The sequence below is a fragment of the Equus asinus genome, chromosome X (genome assembly GCF_041296235.1).
Source record: "Equus asinus isolate D_3611 breed Donkey chromosome X, EquAss-T2T_v2, whole genome shotgun sequence".
Taxonomy (NCBI): domain Eukaryota; kingdom Metazoa; phylum Chordata; class Mammalia; order Perissodactyla; family Equidae; genus Equus; species Equus asinus.
This window is the reverse complement of record NC_091820.1, coordinates 40,817,311-40,834,989: the sequence shown is the minus strand read 5'-3', so window position 1 is coordinate 40,834,989 and position 17,679 is coordinate 40,817,311. Positions and strand designations below refer to the sequence as shown.

General features: G+C 37.8%; 1 protein-coding gene across 4 annotated transcripts in view; it reads left to right on the top strand.

Moving 5' to 3' along the window:
• Nucleotides 1–15,541, top strand: part of ZNF674 (zinc finger protein 674) — a 29,805-nt gene extending 14,264 nt beyond the window's left edge. For all 4 annotated transcript variants that reach the window (XM_070502745.1, XM_070502744.1, XM_070502747.1 and 1 more), the window contains one exon: nucleotides 12,503–15,541. In XM_070502745.1, the coding sequence (XP_070358846.1) occupies nucleotides 12,503–14,004 (1,502 nt within the window). In that variant the 3' untranslated portion in view covers nucleotides 14,005–15,541. The remainder of the gene's footprint in view (nucleotides 1–12,502) is intronic.
• Nucleotides 15,542–17,679: the final 2,138 nt, after the last annotated feature.

Genomic DNA, 17,679 nt, shown 5'->3' with positions numbered 1-17,679 from the left:
ATCAAGTTTTTCTTTTATGGTTCATGCTTTTTGTGCCCCATATAACAATTCTCAATCTAACCCAGGGTAACAAAGATTTTCTCATATGTTTTCTTTCAGAAGATTTCTAATTTTAGCTCTTACATTTAGACCTATGCCCCATAATGAGATAAGTATTTTTACCTGGTGTGAAGTAAAGGTCAGTGTCCTTTTTTTTGACATATGCATATTCAATTGTTCCAGCAGCATTTTTGAAAAGACTGTCTTTTCTCTGTTGATTGACCTTGGCACCCTTGTTGAAAACAGTTGACTGCATATGCATTGGTCTATAGGCCAATACCGCACTGTCGTAATTACTGTAGCCTATATTAAGTGTTCAAATCAGGTAGTGTGAATCTTCCAACTTTGTTCTTCCTTTTCATAATTTTTTGACTATTCTAGATCCTTGGTGTTTTCATATAAATTTTAGAATCAGCTTGTCAATTCCTACACAATAGCCTACAGGGATTTTGTTTGGGATTGCATGGAAGCTGTGGATTGTTGAAGTCCTAACAATATTGAGTCTTCCAATTCATGAACATGTTGTATCTCTCATTTTTATTTAGGTCTTTTAAAATTTATCTCAGTACTATTTTATAATTTTGAATGCACAGGTCTTGCACAGGAAGTGCAATTGCAATTTAAGTATTCTATTTTAAACATATTTATTTAATTTTTGTCAATATCTCCTTGTTTTACTTATTTATTTATTTATTTTTAAAGATTGGCACCTGAGCTAACATCTATTGCCAATCTTCTTTTTTTTTCCTTCTTCTCCCCACAGCCCCCCAGTACATAGTTGTATATTCTAGTTGTGGGTCCTTCTAGTTGTGGCATGTGGGACGCCGCCTCATCATGGCCTGATGAGCGGTGCCATGTCTGTGCCCAGGATCCGAACCAGTGAAACCCTGGGCCGCTGATGCGGGGCCGGCGAACTTAACCACTCGGCCAAAGGGGCCTTCCCCTTATTTATTTTTTAATTTAGTGGTTGCTCTAGGGATTAAGATATACATACTTAACCTTTTACATTCTACTTAGAGTTATATTTTAACACTTAAGTAACATGTAGAAGCTTTAGAACAATATAGATCCCTTTACCTTCTCTCCTTTATGTTATGGTTTTCAAATGTATTACATCCACATACATTTTAAATCCCCAATGTTATAATTTTTGCTTTCAACTATCATACATATCTTAAAGAATTCAAAAGGAGAAAAACAGTCTATTATATTTACCCAGATATCTTACCATTTCTGTTGCTCTTTATTCATTCCTAAAGTTCCATGCTTCCCTCTGATATCATTTCCTTTCACCGTGGAGAAGATCCTGTATCATTTGTCTTAGAACAGGTTTGCTAGTGACAAAATCTCTTTGTTTTCATTCTGAGAATTTTTTAAAATTTGTCTTCATTCTTGAAGGGTATTTGCTTGATATAGAATTCTGGGTTGACATTTCTTCTTTAGTATTTTTAAGATGTTCCATTGTTTTCTGGCCTCCATTGTTTCTGATGAGAACTTCACAGTCATTTAAATCATTGTGCAACGTGCCTTTTTTCCCCCCGCTGGTGGTGTTCAAGGTGTTTTCTTTAACTTTGTTTTCCAGTCATTTGATTGTAATGTTTCTGGGTATTTCTTTGAGTTTATATTGTTTCTGGTGTAGTGAGCTTCTTGAATCTGTAAATTTATGTCTTTCTCCAAATTTGAGAAGTTTTGGGGCATTATTTCTTCAAACCTTTTTTTCTGCACTAGTCTCTTTTTCTTCTCCTTTGAGGACTTCATGACATGAATGTTGGACCTTTTGATATTGTCCTACAGGTCCCTGATTGTATTTTTCTTTCTTTTTTCCCTCTAATCTTTTTCTCTATTCTTCAGGTTGGCAGCTTGGATCGTTTCTGTCAGTCTAACTCCAGGTTCATTACTCTTGCCTCTGTCAACTCTATTCTACTGTTAAGTCCATTTCATGAGTTGGCTTTTTAAACAAATTTTATATATTGTGTTTTTCACTTCTAAAATTTCAAATTTTCTTTGCAGTTTCTATAGCTGTGTTGAGGACTTCTCTTTATCCATTTGTTTCAAGTGTGTTTGCCTTTACCTCATAGAGTTTTAGTTATAATAGCTACTTATATGTCTTTGATATTTCCAGCATCTGGGTGATCTCAGGAATGACATCTGTTGATTTCTTTTCCCTTGGGAATTGGTCACATTTTGCTGGTGGTTTGTTATGTTGAATGATTTTGGATTCTACCCTAGATAGTGGTGGTTGTGTTGTTTTGTTTTTTAAATGTTTATCAGGTAATAAACCTGGTTAGATTCAGACCACTAGTTGTGTCTCACCTTCTGGGGGTGTTGGTTCCAGTCAGTTCAGTTTGCACAGCCTTTGTTGTGCTCCTTTGGCTCTGCTTTTGTGTGCACCACTCAGGGGTTAGTTTGAGACTTGAGTGGTGGTTTAAGTCTTTGTGCAGTTTTCAAAGCCGTTGCTGTCCTGCTTTGGGTCTTTCTCATGCATTTGTCACTCAGGTGTTAGTCTCAGACGTGAGCTATGGTCTAAATCTTAGTTTAATTTAGTTCTTAAAGCTTTGGCATAAAGCTTTGCTTTCCTTTGCATGCACAGCCCTTGGATGAGCTCAGGACTTGTGGAGGTTCTAGGCCTTTGGGACAAAGTCTTACAAAAAAAGAGGGGGGACAAAAAGGAAACTCACTGGTGGATGAAGTGCTTCTCCACTCTTTGACTCACCTTCAGAGTCTGCCTGCTTTTGTTTACTTGTCAGAGTCCTCAAGTGGTTGCTTTATACATTTTGTTGAGAGTTTTGAGTTGTAATAATCAGTAGGAGAGAGAGGCTATAGTACACGTACTCCATTGTGGCCAGCAATGAAAACCTTGATTTCATTTGTTCTTTTTCTTTTTTCATTTGTTCTTGTTTTTATCTTTATTATTTCTGTCCTTCTGCTAGTTTGAATTTTTTTTTAAGATTTTAAAAAATTTTTTCTTTTTCTCCCCAAAGCCCCCCAGTACATAGTTGTACACTTTTAGTTGTGGGTCCCTCCAGCTGTGGCACGTGGGACACCGCCTCAGCATGGCCTGATGAGCAGCGCCACGTCCACGCCCACGCCCAGGATCCAAACTGGCAAAACCCTGGGCCGCCGAAGCAGAGCACATGAACCTAACCACTCGGCCACAGGGCCGGCCCCTGCTAGTTTGAATTTAATTTGCTCTTTTCCTAGTTTCATAAGGTGGAAGCGTAGATCATTGATTTGATAGCTTCCTTTTCTAATATAAGCATTGGAAATTCTATGGCTATCTCTAAGTACTGATTTAGCTGTTTTAACCCCTTTATTATGGTGTAATTGACATACAAGAAATTGTGCATATTTGTAGTGCATAATTTGATAAGTTTTGACATGTACGCACCCATGAATCCATCACCACCATCAAGATAATGAAGTCACAGATGAGTTGGGAAGTATTCCCTCCCCTCTTTCAGTTCTTGGGAAGAATTTGTGTACAATTGGTATTATTCCTTCCTTAAATGTTTGATAGAATTCCCCGGTAAGGTCTTCTGGGCCTGGAATTTTGTTTATCGGAAGGCGTTAAACTACAGTTTCAATTTCTTTAATATATATTGGGTTACTCAGATTATCTGTTTCTTGAGTGAGCTTTAGTAATTTGTGTCTTTCAAGGGGTTCGTTGGTTTTACCTAAGTTGTCAAATTTGTTGGCATAAAGTTTTTCATAATATTCCCTTATTATGCTTTGAATTTCTAAGGGTCAGTGGTAGTCTCATTTGAATTAAAAAAAAAAAGTCTAATCACATGTGGTAGTGAAAACTATGAACTTCATTCAAAAGGAAATCTCGCCCCCAGCTAATGTCTGCTTCAGTGTTTCAGGCTGGAACTTTTTAGTAGCAAGGGAAGCCTGCTCAGCTTTTTTCCCTTTACCCTCCTAGCTAGCTCTTCTCCCTCCCGCCAGTCCCCCACTCAACAACTAGGACATCTCTAGCTCCTTGGTGAAGCAAGCGTGGAGGGAAGGAGATACAAAGGACAAAAGTAGTTTGACCTAACTGATAAAGGTGTCATCTGATATTGGTGCCCTCTGCATGTGGCAGATCCCAAAGACTGATTCTTCCTGTCCTTGGCACTTCTTCGGTTAGTTAGAGATGCCCCAGCTAGGGCCCCTGACTACAGTTTCTTCAATAGAGGCACTGCCTCTTTTCCAACAAGTTATTTAACATATCTCCTCCCCAACCCCACCCTCCAGCCCCATATTACAGCTCCAATCTCTTTTTTGCTGAGGTCACCTTAATACTAGCAGAAAGCCCTCTTTCCAAGTAACCGAGCCCTGTGCATGTCCAGAGGGTCCGCATCTGGCTTGTGGAGGAGTGTGTGTGTGTGTGTATGTGTGTGGTTGGACCTGCACCTTGATCTCTTCACCCTCTATGCAACCCCCTCTGCTGCCACAGACTGCCTCAGTCCACCTGTTACCTGTAGACTTTTTCTAGGTGCAAATCAGGTGCCAAGTCCTCTGTATCCCCCAAACTCTAGTGGAATATCAAGCAACCTGTCTCCTTGAATCCTTCTTACTAGATTATGGGTAAGGTGAACATACTCCTCTCTCCCCTGTTGTTGGAGACAGAAAATGCCACAGCTTTCCAACAGCTCTCTCTGAAGAAATTTTCTTCCTCAGCTTCTTTAACCTTAAAGCTCTTATACTTTTAAGGTATATGTTACTGCCAAGGGACATTAAGTGGTTTTGATCTACTCTTTTTAAGTACTGCAAAGGTCTCTGGACTGGGGAAGCACTTGGTAGTATTTTATAACAGGCTTTGAAACAAAAAGAGTGGGGGTTTTTAAATTTATTTTCCTTCTTATGATGAGAACTTTGAAGATTTACTCTCTTGGCAACTTTCAAATATGCAATACAGTATTATTAACTGTCGACACCGTGCTGTACATGGATTTTAATAGCATGGTAAACCAATTCCCTAAGAGCATGGCTTGCAGCTGAGGGGCAGATACAGCTTCCTGAAATGTCTGAAACTTCAGCTTTTGAACACAAAGCATTGATGTTAAAATGCAAAGCTCTGTAACCTTATGTGGCCAAACTACTGGTACAGACAGTGCAGGATTTAGACGAGCATTGCCCAATAGAACTTTCTGCCATGATGGCAGTGTTCTCTCTCTCTCTGTAGAATTGTGGTATGGGCCCACCCTTTATATTTTGGTAATCTGGTAAGTGTGAATTGGTATGTTACATAATTTTTATTTCCCCAGTTACTGGTAAAGGTATTTATCATTTCATACAGTATTGACTGGATTTCCTCTTCTGTGGCTTGCCTGTTCATATCTTTTATTCATGTTTTTGTTGGGATGTTTGTCTTTTTTTATTGATTTATATGGATTCTTTATATGTATTCTAGATTTCAGTTTTACGTGTAGCCAGTATCTTTTCTTAGTCTTAGTTATTGATGGTGGAATAGAAGTTTTAATTATAATGTAATCAGATTTATCAACTTTTTAGTTTGTGCTTTTTGTGTAATTTTAAGTCATTCTTTTTCTGGCTGAGCTCATAAAGATGTTGTCATATAATTTTCTCCGAAAAATTTAAAATTTTGTTTTTACTTTCTTAAAATCTGCGTGGGATTTATTTTTTTATAACTCATGAGGAAGGGAACTATTAGTTCCCCTTTTTCCCCACGTGGGCATCCACTTGTACCGTGCCACGTGGTGAACCCTTTCCACAGCTGTGTGTGACACCCCTTCAGCCAAAGGTCAAGTTCCATTACGTGTGGGCCTATTCCTAGGCTCTCTATTTTGTTCCATTGGTCTGTTTGTCCCTTTGCCATTATCATGTTTTTATGATTTTATTCTAATGAGTTAAAATATGTAAAGCACTTAAAACAGTGCCTGACACTTAGTGAATGCTATATAAATGTCAACTGTTAGGCCTTTCTTATTGTTAATAGCTGGGACGATGAAACCCCCTATCTCTTTTGGCTCTTTGGTCTTCTAGATAGAAATTTTAGCATTAGTTTGTCAAGTTCCGTGGAAAGCCCTGTTTAGGATTCAGTTACGGTTGCACTGTGTTTGGAGATGAGTTGGGAGTAGAGTAGGGATTGGCGTCTTTACACTATTGAACTTTCCTATCAATGAACTCTTGTTCAGCTCTTCTTCTCTGCCATTTAGTAATGTTTTGAACTTATCTTCAGGAAGAGCTTCCACACTTTTGTTAAATTTATTGATGGATACCTCTTAGTTATTATCACAATTGTGATTAGGATCTCTTATTACATTTTCTAATTGGTTAATACTCATGTATGAGAACGCCAGTGATATTTATATATTCAACTTGAGTACAGAAACCTTTCTAAACACTTTTATTAATACTAATAGTTTTTAGAGTCTCTTGGGTCTTCTATGTAAACAATTATCTTTATAAAAACAATTTTATCTTTTCTTTTCCAATTATACATTTTATTTCTTTTTCTTCTCTCATTGTGTTAGTCAGGACCCGTAGTACACTGTGTAATAGATGCCGTGGTAGTGAATTCCTTGTTTGTTTCTGGTTTTAATGGAAATAATGATGAGGACAATGATAGTAATATAATGATAGGCAGTATTTCAGTGCTTGCAATGTGCCACGAATGCACACTTCTGTATGCTTTGTACATATTACAGAGTTGAATCCTCCGAATGACCCTGTAAAGTAGGCTAGTTCTTATCCTCATTTTATAGATGAGAAAGCAGGCACAGAGAGATGATGTAACTTCTAAAACATTCACTGTGGAGTATATTTGCTGTGGTGTTTTGAAAGATACCTTTCATCGAAAGCTTCTTTTATATTCCTAGTTTGCTAAGACTGCTTACAAAATCATGAATGAGTGTTGTATTTTTGTGAATGCTTTTTTCCTGTATCTATTGAGAAGATAATTTTTTCTCCTTTAATCTGTTCATGTGGTAGGTTATATTAATAGATTTTCTGATATTGAACTGCTCTAAACTCAGTTGAGGCATTTTTTTAATTAATTGACTTTAGTTTACTCATATTTAAGAATTTTGCATTAATGTTCAGAAGTGCGACAGAGCTTAGATTTTCTTTTCTTGTACTGTCCCCTTATTCTGGAATCCAGGGTTATACTAGCTGCAAGATACAGACTGAGTACTTTTCCTTCTTTTCCTGGTTTCTGAAACTGTATTGGCTGAAGTATACCTGTTCTTGAGAGTTTGATAGCGATCATCTACACAAACATCTGCATAGGATGCCCTTTTTTAGGTAAGACTTTTGATTACAGAGTGAATTTTGTAATTTTAAAAATAATTACTGATTAATTCACATTTTCTGTATCTTCTGTCTAGTCATTTTTCTAGACAATTATGTTTCATCTGAGATTTCAGATTTATTGACCTAAGGCAGTATTCTCTTTTAATTAAAAAAATAGGTTTCATTTTTATCAAAATAAATCATGGTCAAGGTTTAAAAAATAAAATAAATGTGGTAAAACTATGAAGAAAGTCAAGGGCATGATAAACATAAAATTCAGGATTGTGATTATCTGAGAAGAAAGAATGAAATGGGCACATGAAGAACTTCAACGGTAACAATAATTTGTTTTTTAGTGAGTGGTGGATATGCAGATATTTCTTGGTATCAGTATTCTTTGTAATTTACATATATCTTATAAAAATTCTTTAGAATTTTCTGTTGTGGAAGATTAAGATTTAGCTCACTTCATTGCTTCTGCTGCTCACTCATACACACACACACACAGGAAGACGTCTTGTTCCCTCGTGTTCCCAATATTGGTACTGTTGTTTACAACATAATGACTATATAACCACTATGCACAGCTGAGCCGTGTAGTAATTTATGATTAATTTACCTTTCCTGCATAACCTTTTGTTTCCTTTGGTTGAAAATTGTCTTCTTTCTTTCATTTGCTGCTTCTTCTCTGTACTTATCACCAGTTCAGCTTACACACTCCATGACCAGTTTTCTGGAGTGACTCTGAGTGCTTCCAGAGCTATCAAGTGTTCCGTCAACGTCATACCCCTAAGTTTGTCTGGAGCCATCTGACCCGCTCCCTTCTGGGTGGATTATTCTCATTCCTGCGTGTGCAGTCGCCATTCTGACATCTCTCTTCGCCATCATTCTGGAGATTCCCTCCACTTTCTGCATTGTTGGGTTCCCCATTTGCTTTCTGCCATGCCTTCTTCCACATTTCATTGGAGCACATTCTTCCAGTATTTAACTAAGAAAGAATGTAGGTCCATGGGAGGCAAGTTTTTTGAGATTTTTCAGTATCTAAGAGTGTTATATCCTCCTCCTAGATGGAGAGTTGCGCTTGGGGTAGAGTTCTAAGATGGACTTTTGAAGGCATTGCTCCATCATCTTCTAATTTTCAGTGTTCCTTTTGAGAACTCTGAATCTATTCTGAATATTGATACTTGGTATCAACTTTTTTCTGTCCGTAGCTTATAGGATTTTTTCCCTTTATCTCATACTCTCTGACGTTTCTCTCTATGCCTTCATAAGGGATCATTTTCACCAGTAGTGCTGGCACTTGGTAGGAGATAAATCCCCGCAGGGATAGTTGCTCCTTTCTCATGCAAAGCCAAGACGCTGCAAGGCTAGGCAGCTGCAATTCAAGTGGCAAGCAAGGCTTTTAAAAATCGCCTTTCACTTTGTGTGTGGGAGATTCCAAATTAACCCACTAAAAGTAGGCACATCAGGCCAGAAACTCATCAGCCTCTAATGGTCAGGTGTTAGACTCCCAGAAGAAAAATGGGTTCAGTGCCCCTGGCAAGTAAGAGTCTTATCAACAGAGGGCACTTTCCAAAGCCGAGTTCCCAGACTTCAGCCAGGAGCCAGGCCTGCTGTTAGCACTGTCCTACCCCTCACCTTTACCGGGGCTCTTTATTTCTTCCCGTGGATTGGAGTTACCATCTAGCGTCCCTTTTTTCTTGGAGCTGAGCTCCAAGTCAGGTCAAATCGTGACAGCCCTCTGGGGATGGGGCTTTTGGTGGAGCCCCCTCGGGTTGCTGTGAGGCTGCCAGTTTTCACTGCTCCCAGACCATGGAGTTGGGGAGCCAGGGGTTTGGGGTAGGGGGGTTGAGTAGCCCCCAATACCACAGACTTGGTTGTTCTTACTGAGGTTCACTGGTTCTTGAATAAATGCTTCTTAATTTGTTATATGCTTTTGGTTAATTTCCAAAGTCCTGAAATGATGGATTTTGATAATTTTGCCAGTATTTTCATTGCTTTTATGGGGGAGAGGATTTACCAGGATCCTCCCTCCATCGTTCCAGAAGTCCTGCCTTAAAGCATTTCTCTTAAAACTGCAGCAAGTACAGAAAATAATCATTATAACAAATAGCCTTGTACTTACCTCCCAGAATTAGCAAATGTTAACATTTTGCCATTTGTAGTGTTTTTTTTTAAATAAAAGAAATGGAGGTTTACAAATAAAATTGAAGCTCCTCTTCCCCCTCCTGAGTCCTCCTCCCCTCATTACCTCCCCAGGCAAACAATATCAAAAATTTGGTGAGTATCCTTCTAATCCATGTTTTTATACTTTTACTACACATATTTGTATCTGTAATCAATATAGCATTCATTAAGTAAATTTACCAGATTAGTGCTCTTAAACTAAAGGAGTCTTTCTACAACTTGCCTTTTTGTATTCAGTGTTGCCCTTTGAACTTTACCTATGCTGATAGGTTAGATTTAGTTTATTCATTTTAACTCCTGTATAGCATTCCAACATCTGAGTATCACAGTCTGTTAATCCATAGCCTATTGGTGGGCATTTGGTTGTTTCTCAAATTTGTTGCCATTCTTGGGCATGTTCCTGGTTCCCATTTGCAGAATTTCTCTATGGTATAACTGCGTGGAATACGTAGCAGGGTGTGTACATTTTCAACATTGCTAGATGTATAACCTTTTCTCTCATAAATGAAATCAATTTGCCTTGTATGTTTAGGAGTTTTGTATCTGTGTAACTGAAATCGCTTTATAATATTCTCATATTCTGTCCTTATTTGCTTTTGGCATTGTTTATTCTGTTTTGTATAATATAAGCATTGTTTTACTAATTTTCTTTTGATTATTAAGTGCCAGATATGTCTCTTTCCATAATTTTATTTTCAATATTTCTTTTTTCTCTAATCGTCTCTTGAAAACATAGAGCTGATTTTTTTAAATGCAATTTAATATGGCTGGCCATTAATTAATAGGATAAATATATATTTATTGTGCTGTGACTATATTAGTATTTCTTCTTTTGTTGTATTTTCTATATATTGTTTTTTCTTTACTTCTTTTTTCCTGCCTTTGCTACATTTCTTTACTCTCACCCCCACCTTTTTCTCCTTTGGTTATTTTCCACCTGAAAAATTCAAGTACCAAGCATTATGCTTAACCAGGCTTTGTGTGTAGCAAATTCTCTGTCTTTTCTTGTCCAAAAACGTCTTTGTTTTGTTATCGTTCTTTATCACAACTTAGCTGGGGATAGAGTTCTAAGATGACAGCTTCTCCCAAGACTTTGAAAATATTCTTTAATCTTTGGCTTCTTTTTTTTGCTGATGAAGTCTGATGTTAATCTAATTGTTTCTTTATAGGTGATTTTTAAAATTTCTCCACAGTAGGTTTTAATACTTACTTTCTGACTTTAAAGTCTTGTGGTTGCTGCACTGAACTGTGTCTTAAGTACAGATTTGCTTTTCTTTACCACACTCAGGACTCTTGGCATACAATGGTAGGATGCATGAATTTCTTCCATTCTAGAAAACTACCAGTCACTGTCAAATATTGCCTAGATTTGGGGTCCCCAAGACCACCACCACATTCAGAGATTCTCAAGAAGGACTCACGGGACTTGGCATATAGTTGTAGTTATAGCTACAATTTATTACAGTGATGTAGTAAGGATATACAGCTGGATCATAAGGGAAAAAGACACTAGCAGAGTCTGGAGGAATCCACATACAGGATTTCGTATTCTCTTTCCCTCTCAACTAGGGTCACACAGGGCACACTTCTCCTAGCAGTGAAAATCCAGCAATACATGTATGATGTTTATGCCCAGGGAAGCCCATTAGAGACTCAGTGCCCTCAGTTTTTATTGGAGGCTGGCCATATACACAAACTCTGCCTGGCACATACCAAAATTCCAGGCTCCCGGAAGGAAAGGAAATGTTCCATATAAATCACATTGTTTGTACAAGCAACCTTATCACTTAGGGAATGGTGAGGACATTTCTGAACTCCAAACTCCCAGATGTCAGCCAAGGGCCAGACTTGCAAGCTGGCCTTTCTAAGGATAGCAGTTTCGGGGTTGCTCTTTTTACCTTTTCCTGGCATATTGCTCCTCTCCCTTTTTCTCTGTTCTTTCCACTTGGATTTCCTATTAAACCTATGTTGGAACTTATCATTTCTCTATTTCTCTTACCCTATTTCCATTTTGTTAGCTCTTTATGCTTGCCACCTTCTGGGTGATTTCCCAAGATCTGTCATCTAATTCATTAAATCTGTCTTTATCTGTGACTAGTCTACTGTTCAGCCTCTCTATTTAGAGTTTTAAAAAAAAATAATGGGTATATATTCTTTTATATTTATATTTGTTTCTTTTTTCAGATTTTCCTGGGTTTTTTTTCCTCCCACAGTCTAGTGCTTACCCTATTTCTTTGAGTATTGGAAATATATTTATTTTAGAGTCCAGATTGTTCTATTAGCTACAGTTCTAGGAATGGGAGTATCTTTAAATGTATCTGCTAATTCTCTCTCATGATGGTTCATTTTCTTGTGAGGTTTTTATTTTTTTCCTGTGAACTCTTTAGTGAGAGCTGGTTTTCCATAGAAATTCTATGAGCCCTAAGCTATAAAAACATAAGAATATGTCTTCTGGAAAGTTTGCCACTGCTAGGAACCTACTAATAACAGGACCAATTTTTATGTTAATTTTTCTGCACGTGGGCTCTGTATGATACTTATATCATGTGGCTTGAGTTTCAGAACTAGGCTTTTGATCTCTTCTGTATAATATCTTTCTTTCCAATTTCCTTGACCAGTGGGAAGTCTTTCTAAAGCTCTTCTTTAACAAGCATGGAAGCCGCTTGTAATTCCAACTTTAAGTGGAAATTACATTCCAGTTTTCTGAACATTTGTGCCCTGTGGTCTGGATTCCGCTGCAAATCATCGAGCTTCAGTTTCTGTTCACCCCATCACTTTAAATTCCCACTTCACTTTTGACACCTAATAAATTTCTTTTCTTGGTTTTGAACTTGACTGTATTAAATTATTTTTGTTAAATATGGGCCACCATGTCTTTGTATTTGCACTCAGAGGAGGGGGAGGCATGGAGATAATCCATCCACATAAGCTCAAGTCCTATTGATAGGAGTTCACAGTAGGGCATTTGTGAATTAATTTTATCCCATAACATTATAGGAGAAATATTTACAAGGTTGATGATTCATTGCCTTTTTCCCCCTAGAATTCTGGCAAGTTGATGACCAGATACATAACCACAAGGAAAGCCAAGACAAGCCTCTGTGGCAAACTGCATTCATACACAAGGAAACAGTGAAGGATGAACATGGCCAAGAATTCAGAACATGCAGAAAAATCATTTATCCGAGCCCAGACTTTGTTTCTATAAGACAACGACTCCCTAAATATTATTCATGGGGAAGGAGTTCAAAACATAATTTAAACTTTCTTAGTCAAAACAGAAGCTACGTAAGAAAGAAAGATGATGAATGTAAGGCCTATTGGAAATTATGCTTCCATTCTAATCTTGATAAAGCTCAACCTGGAGAGACCTTCTTTGAGCCTAATCAACGTGGAAAAGCCCTCCACCATAAGCAAAGCCTTAATAAAAGTCGGAGAATTCAAACTGGGGAGAAACTCTATGAATGTTCTGAATGTGGAAAAGTGTTTATCCAGAAAGCTAACCTCGTTGTACATCAGAGAACTCACACAGGAGAGAAACCTTATGAATGCTGTGAATGTGCAAAAGCCTTCAGTCAGAAGTCAACCCTCATTGCACACCAGAGAACTCATACAGGGGAGAAGCCCTATGAATGCAGTGAATGCGGGAAAACCTTTATCCAGAAGTCAACTCTGATTAAACATCAGCGAACTCACACAGGAGAGAAACCATTTGTATGTGGTGAATGTGCAAAAGCCTTTAAGAGTTCATATCACCTTGTTAGACATGAAAAAACACATATCAGACAAGCATTTTATGAGGGTATCAAATGTGGTAAGTCCAGCTTTATGCATCAGAAGACTTCTACAGGTGAGAAACCTGAATGCAGTAAACATGAGAAAGCCTTTGATGAGAAGCCCACTGCCATTAAGCAGCAGAGAATTCATATAAAAGAGAAACCTTATGAGTGCAGTAAATGTGGAAAAAGCTTCAGGGGAAAGTCACACCTCTCTGTTCATCAGAGAATTCACACAGGGGAGAAACCTTATGAATGCAGCATATGTGGGAAGACTTTCAGTGGAAAATCACACCTCTCTGTCCATCATAGAACTCATACAGGAGAGAAACCTTACGAATGCAGAAGATGTGGGAAAGCCTTTGGTGAGAAGTCAACCCTTATTGTACATCAGAGAACTCATACAGGAGAGAAACCCTATAAATGCAATGAATGTGGAAAAGCCTTCAGTGAGAAGTCACCACTGATTAAACATCAGAGAATTCATACAGGAGAGAGACCTTATGAATGCAGTGACTGCAGGAAAGCCTTCAGTAGGAAGTCAACTCTCATTAAACATCAGAGAATTCATACAGGAGAAAAACCGTACAAATGTAGTGAATGTGGGAAAGCCTTCAGTGTGAAATCAACTCTCATTGTACATCACAGAACTCATACAGGAGAAAAGCCTTATGAATGCAGGGATTGTGGGAAGGCCTTCAGTGGGAAGTCAACTCTCATTAAACATCAGAGAAGTCATACGGGAAATAAAACCTATGAATATACTTGAGAATGGGATAATTTCACTACTTGTTATATCTCATTATATCAGTTCATCCTGGGGAGTAACCTTATAAATATAAAGAATGTCAGAAATTCCATATATTATTTAATGTTCATTTAACTTAATAAAAGGCACAAAAGTATAATTCCAGAAGCCTGTAATAAATGTGCTCAATTTTTCATCCAGAATTCTTAGCTATGAGTGGAGAATTGTACATCAAAGAATTCAAAAGTGGCAAAACTGTGAGTGTATTGAAGTGAGAAAACTTTTAGAAAGCATTTAAATGTCATTGCCTATCAGAGTATTTATGCTGAGGAAAAACTAAGAATGAGTTTAGGAAACCAAGTTAGAAATAATGAGAGAAACATGTTCCAATTCTATACCAAACATTGTGTGGGAAAGGTGCAGAGGTTGCAAACAAGCGCTCACTTATAAAGTTAAGATATGTTCACTGTGGAGTAGAGTATGACGCTTTTGAAAGAACAGTATGAAGCATAAAGTATTAATCCTAGCTGGGCCAAACTCGCAGGTTATTTCTTAAACAGAGAACAATTGCTTAGAGTGAGAGAGGATGAGTCATCAGGATCCCTGAAACAAACGAGCTCAAACAGGAGATCTTACACATGAATCATCATCATCTTCAGTGCAAAAATGCAAACCCCTTACAGAAAAGGCACACCTTGCTTTGGAACAGTGCTTACAATTTAATATTCTTTGTCTTTTAAGCAAGAGTAATCATTTTATGGTGAGGCAATAACATATTTTTAATTTTCAGAGTATCTCCCATAACAGCAATATTATTTAAATTGCAAAAAATAGAAGGACATTGAATATCCAATAATAGGCAATTGATTAAAAATTAATATCAATAAGTTGGAATAATATGGACCATTTAAAAATTTTCTTTATTATGTGTGAGAATTTGGGGAAATGTTCATGGTAATCTGTTATGTGAAAAAACAGATTACAAAACAATGTACCACATGATTTAAATTATAAAAAAAATACATAGAAGAAGGATATGCACCATTATATCAGTGATTCTGGGTGGTAGAAATATAGCAATTTTGTGATGAATAAAATTATATGCACATATACATGTATACATATGTATTTGTACTATATATCTATTTTAGGGGTGTGTGTGTGTAGGTAGACATAGAACAAAAAGCTAGGAAGGAAATACACCAAACTATTAAGCAAATTATCATTTGTGTATTGGGATTATTGGTGATTTTTTAAACTTTTTGAATGTAGTCTTCAGAATCTACCAATAAAATAAATTGTTTAAAGTAATCTTGTGCATACTTGATTGTCTTCCCATCCTTTCGTCCATTCAGCTTTGTCTTTATGACATCATTCTTTTGTTAAAATGACCCCATTTTCACATATGTATACATATTGCCTATTGGTTTTCCATGTGATTGTCTATGATTTTGAGTATATATTTTGCATCTTGAGAATGGATATCCTGTGACTTTAATATCTGTATGTGATTTTTTGGATGAAAATAAAAGCATCTCCATAGGTTTTTACTCTATAACCATCAAATCGTGTGACATAAGTTATCAGCTAACAAATTTTAAGTTGAGAAGAGACGTGGTAAGTGGTCAAAAGTACCAGAAGTAATGAGACAAAACTGACTTCTGACACCAAATAGAAAGCTGTTTTCACTGTGATATTTGTGAGTGTTACTGAATGCTCATCTTCCCTCTTTTCTCCTTGTCCTATTGTCAGCAGTTGTATCAGGCACACCCTAGGTGACCCCAATGATTTGTTCCCTATGTAATCCTCTCCCTTGAGTGTGGGCAGAACCGAGACTTGCTTCTAGCCAATAGGTTATGGCAAAGGTGATGGGATGTCACTCCCATGATTACGTTAGTATTATATCAGACTCCATCTTAGCAGACTGGAGAGAAATTTTCCTTGCTGGCCTGATGAAGTAAGCAGCCATTTGAGGACAGCTCACGTGCCGAAAAACTGCAGCTGGCTTCTAGGACCTGAGGGAACTCTGAGCTAAGACAGTAGGACTTGAGTGGCAAGATCTTGGAGACAAAAGTGAAGAGAAATAAGCCCAATAGACTGAGCTTTTTCCCACAAAGAGCTCACTGATTGGTAAACGGCGCGAGGCAGATTCAGAGATGCACAGCAGCCAAGTGCCTGAGGTCCTAAGGAGAGCTTTGAGCAGTTATGTGCCAAGGGGATCAAACTTGGAGTTCAGATCCCACCAGTGATGATGGGCCCTGGTAAATACCACAGACTTTCAGTTCGACCCTCTGAAGGACTTTTACCTAGGAACTAGTGGGAAGTAAATATAGACCAGATCTTTAAAAGATGGATACCTCACCTTGAATTAGCTCACTAGCTAACTGAATTAAGGTAATCTGCCCTACTATAATTGCCTGTCAGAAACTAAAGCTCATCTAGAGCTTCTACAATTTCTCATGCACAGTGGTAATCAAAAATTGCTAGGCACACCCAGAGTCAAAACTAAGAAAAAAGTGGACAGTAGCAGCAGACCCACAGGTAATTCAGACATATGAGTCACAAGTCATGGTCTTTAAAATAACTGATTAATACGAACAAGAAAACATAAAATGAAGTTCATAAGAAAATACAAATTGTTTCTGATGATTATTTACTTTTTTGCTTAGTTTTTTATTTTCCTGGAGTTCCTAATTGCCCTTTTTTTCCTTGTTTGTTTTTCCAGTGTCACAAACATACCGTCTAATCTATTCAATTCTCCTTCTCTCTGGTATTAGAATTAAGGATAGTTATTAATTTTGATGAGGCAGACTTAGAAAGGGCAAAGGGAAGACCCTCAATTAGGGTCAATAGCAAGCTAGAAACTTTTCTCTAAAGAATAGGTTTTCTCCAAAATCCTAACACACTGTACTATGACTCACCAGGCTCCATACATCACAGACATTTCAAGCACCATATGAAGAAACTGTGCACGGTAGACCAGACCTATTTCAAAATGTATTCTCGCTCTGGGCCGCACTGAAAATTGGCAGTTTTGTGGGTTATTTAGTAAATGGACTGAAGCAGCATGACAAAATGAGGTTTATGGTGCCTAACAGTCCAGTTACTAACCAGGAGTGGCTTCTCAAAAGCAGGATAATTCTCTGTTGCAGACTCTATGGCCTTCCTCCAAAATCCCAGGGTCCTGATTCTCACACTGCATCTTTTCCCAGCACTGACACCTTCAACACCATAGGGTCAGCAAGATCATATGGTCCAAGCAACAAAGCTGCTTGCACTATAGTCTGGGCTTGCTACAAAATCTTTCCTACCCTAGGCCCCACTCAAAGATGGCAGCCTTCTGTGTCACTCAATATATAGGCCAGAGAAGTATTTCTAGGTGTGGAATATGTTACCTCCAGATCCCAAAGAGACCCACAAGGTGCTGTATTTCTCTTTTGTGAAGTAAAAATTTGTATGGCTTAAACTCATTCTCCAGGATCTGGCTGATTTCTGCAAAGGCCAGAATTATGAATTAAACATAAATATGATAAGGACCACCACCCATTATCCCCTATATCCTTTAAGTCTTTAATGGTGGCACTAATCTCCATCAGCCCCTAGGGCACAATATTATTTTCAATTTACCATCTTGGTTGGTGGGGGAGAGAGGAAGCAGACATTTCCATCTGGTTTTCCCCACTATGAAAGCTCTTA